Source organism: Nicotiana attenuata, unplaced genomic scaffold (assembly GCF_001879085.1).
Source record: "Nicotiana attenuata strain UT unplaced genomic scaffold, NIATTr2, whole genome shotgun sequence".
Taxonomy (NCBI): domain Eukaryota; kingdom Viridiplantae; phylum Streptophyta; class Magnoliopsida; order Solanales; family Solanaceae; genus Nicotiana; species Nicotiana attenuata.
In genome coordinates, this window is record NW_017670318.1 from 964,076 (window position 1) to 966,019 (window position 1,944).

Sequence of the window (1,944 nt, forward strand, 5' to 3'; positions counted from 1 at the left end):
CATGTCCCTTCCATTCCATTCTTTCCACCTCAAAAAAAATCCTCCTCCTCCACAATCTCACTCAAACTCTCTCTCTCACACACACACACCAAGAACAAAGATTTTTAGACATGTACGTATGCATTTGTACGTAAAAGAAGTAATTAGTATGTATTTCTATATACATATATAGAGTGCCAACTTTGAACAGGCTAAGGAGATTAGAAATGGCGAGTGGTTGGGTGAAGTCATGGCAATGCAAGTCAAGAGCTTTAGACGACGTCGTTAACAATCACCACCACCACCAATATCATCACCTTTTACCCAACTCCGCTAGTTGCAAAAATGGCGTTAAAAGCCTCAGAGATGTAGTAGAAAACACCAAAAACGGTAAACCGGCCAAAAAGAAAAAACCATCAAAGCCGTCAGAGCAGCCGTCAACGAAACGTCCCGGTTCTAGAGTACCTGAACCCGGTTCGAATAGGGAGAAGTCTCGAGCTAGTACTTCCACGAGATTATCACGTGCCGCGACGGAGTCTTTCTTCCCGGCGTTGACAGAGTTACCAGAAGGACACGCGTCGCGTAATGTTGTGGAGATAATTTTTCAGACGAGTTGGTCTGGGTCCCCGAAGGTATTTTCGGGTCGGATTGAAATGGTTTTCAAAGTCCAGAACCTGCCCCGTACAGTAGCCCGGTTCGAAGAGTACAGAGAGGTTGTGAAGTCTAGGGCCGGCAATGGGGCGGCGGAGAAGGCTGGCGAGGACCATGCACGGTGTGTTGCGGATGGGAATGAGGTAATGAGGTTTTACTGCCTGGGACCCACAAACGGCAGCGCCTACGAGAACGGAGGAAGTGCGTGGACGTTCTCGACTAATAAAGGGACGGCGGTTTGCACGTATTCCGGTAGTGGTGGGGCCCACGAGAATGCCGGCGGTGGGAGGGGAAGACGGGCTATGTTGGTTTGTCGGGTCATTGCGGGTCGGGTTTGCAAGCAACTCGGGTTTGACTCGTTGCCTGAAGGGCGAGTTGGGTATGACTCAGTGAGTGGGGATAATGGCGAGTTGTTAGTATTTGATTCACGTGCCGTATTACCATGTTTCCTTATCATCTATAAGTTGTAAAAAAGAAAGAAAATTTCAAGAAGTAAGACCTTTTTGGCTTTAAATCTCCAAATTTTCTTTCTTTTTTTCCCCCCTGATTTTCCTAGTAGTATATCTCTTATTTAATTTTTTGGCTTTGTAATTAAACAATATTTGGTATAAATACTTCTTTTAACCTTTATTGCATGTCGAAATATATTTCAGTCATTGGAGATTTAAACTTTTTTTCATTCATACTCGTGTTGCTATAATTTGAATTGGGTAGGTTTAGTCGTTTAGATATTCTATTCGCGTTTAGAATTGCAAAAAGAAAGTATTAAGTTCGATCATGTAGGATATATAGAGTGTAACAGTTTTCATAATGATGGATTAAATTATAAAACTAAAAAGCCTTTTGGATTAGCAACCTATTTTTACTAGGCTGTTTATGCTTTGATTTATGCTTCCTCTACGAAATTAATTTATGTTTGACTCCAATAGTTGGTGCCTATAAAATACAGTAAGGATTAAGATGGAAATGTTATTTCACGATGACTATGCTCGTGGCCTCGGAACTATGGAAAACTGAAAACTGCAACCATATCGTCAAATTATTTGCATTAAATGGTGATTATTTCACGCATCATTAGCAAAGATACATGCATCACACAACGGTAAATTCACAATGTTAACGCAGTTTTACATGTACTTGTTTTGACTTAAACTCTACTTTCAAACCTTTCTATAACAATCTCGTTTGTTCCGAATATTTTTGGATGTTACAGCTAGCGAAGTACTGTTATAGAGAACATATATTATAACATAACATGAAAATTGGTTTCAAAAAAGCTTGGCTTTTATAGTGAAATATTTTTATATAAGGATG

At 40.5% G+C, this 1,944-nt stretch overlaps 1 protein-coding gene across 1 annotated transcript; it reads left to right on the forward strand.

Moving 5' to 3' along the window:
* Nucleotides 1-1,260, forward strand: LOC109237789. Its single transcript, XM_019404167.1, has one exon. It carries the CDS (start codon nucleotides 207-209, stop codon nucleotides 1,098-1,100), a length of 894 nt encoding a protein of 297 aa, XP_019259712.1. The 5' UTR covers nucleotides 1-206; the 3' UTR covers nucleotides 1,101-1,260.
* The last annotated feature ends 684 nt before the right edge of the window (nucleotides 1,261-1,944 follow it).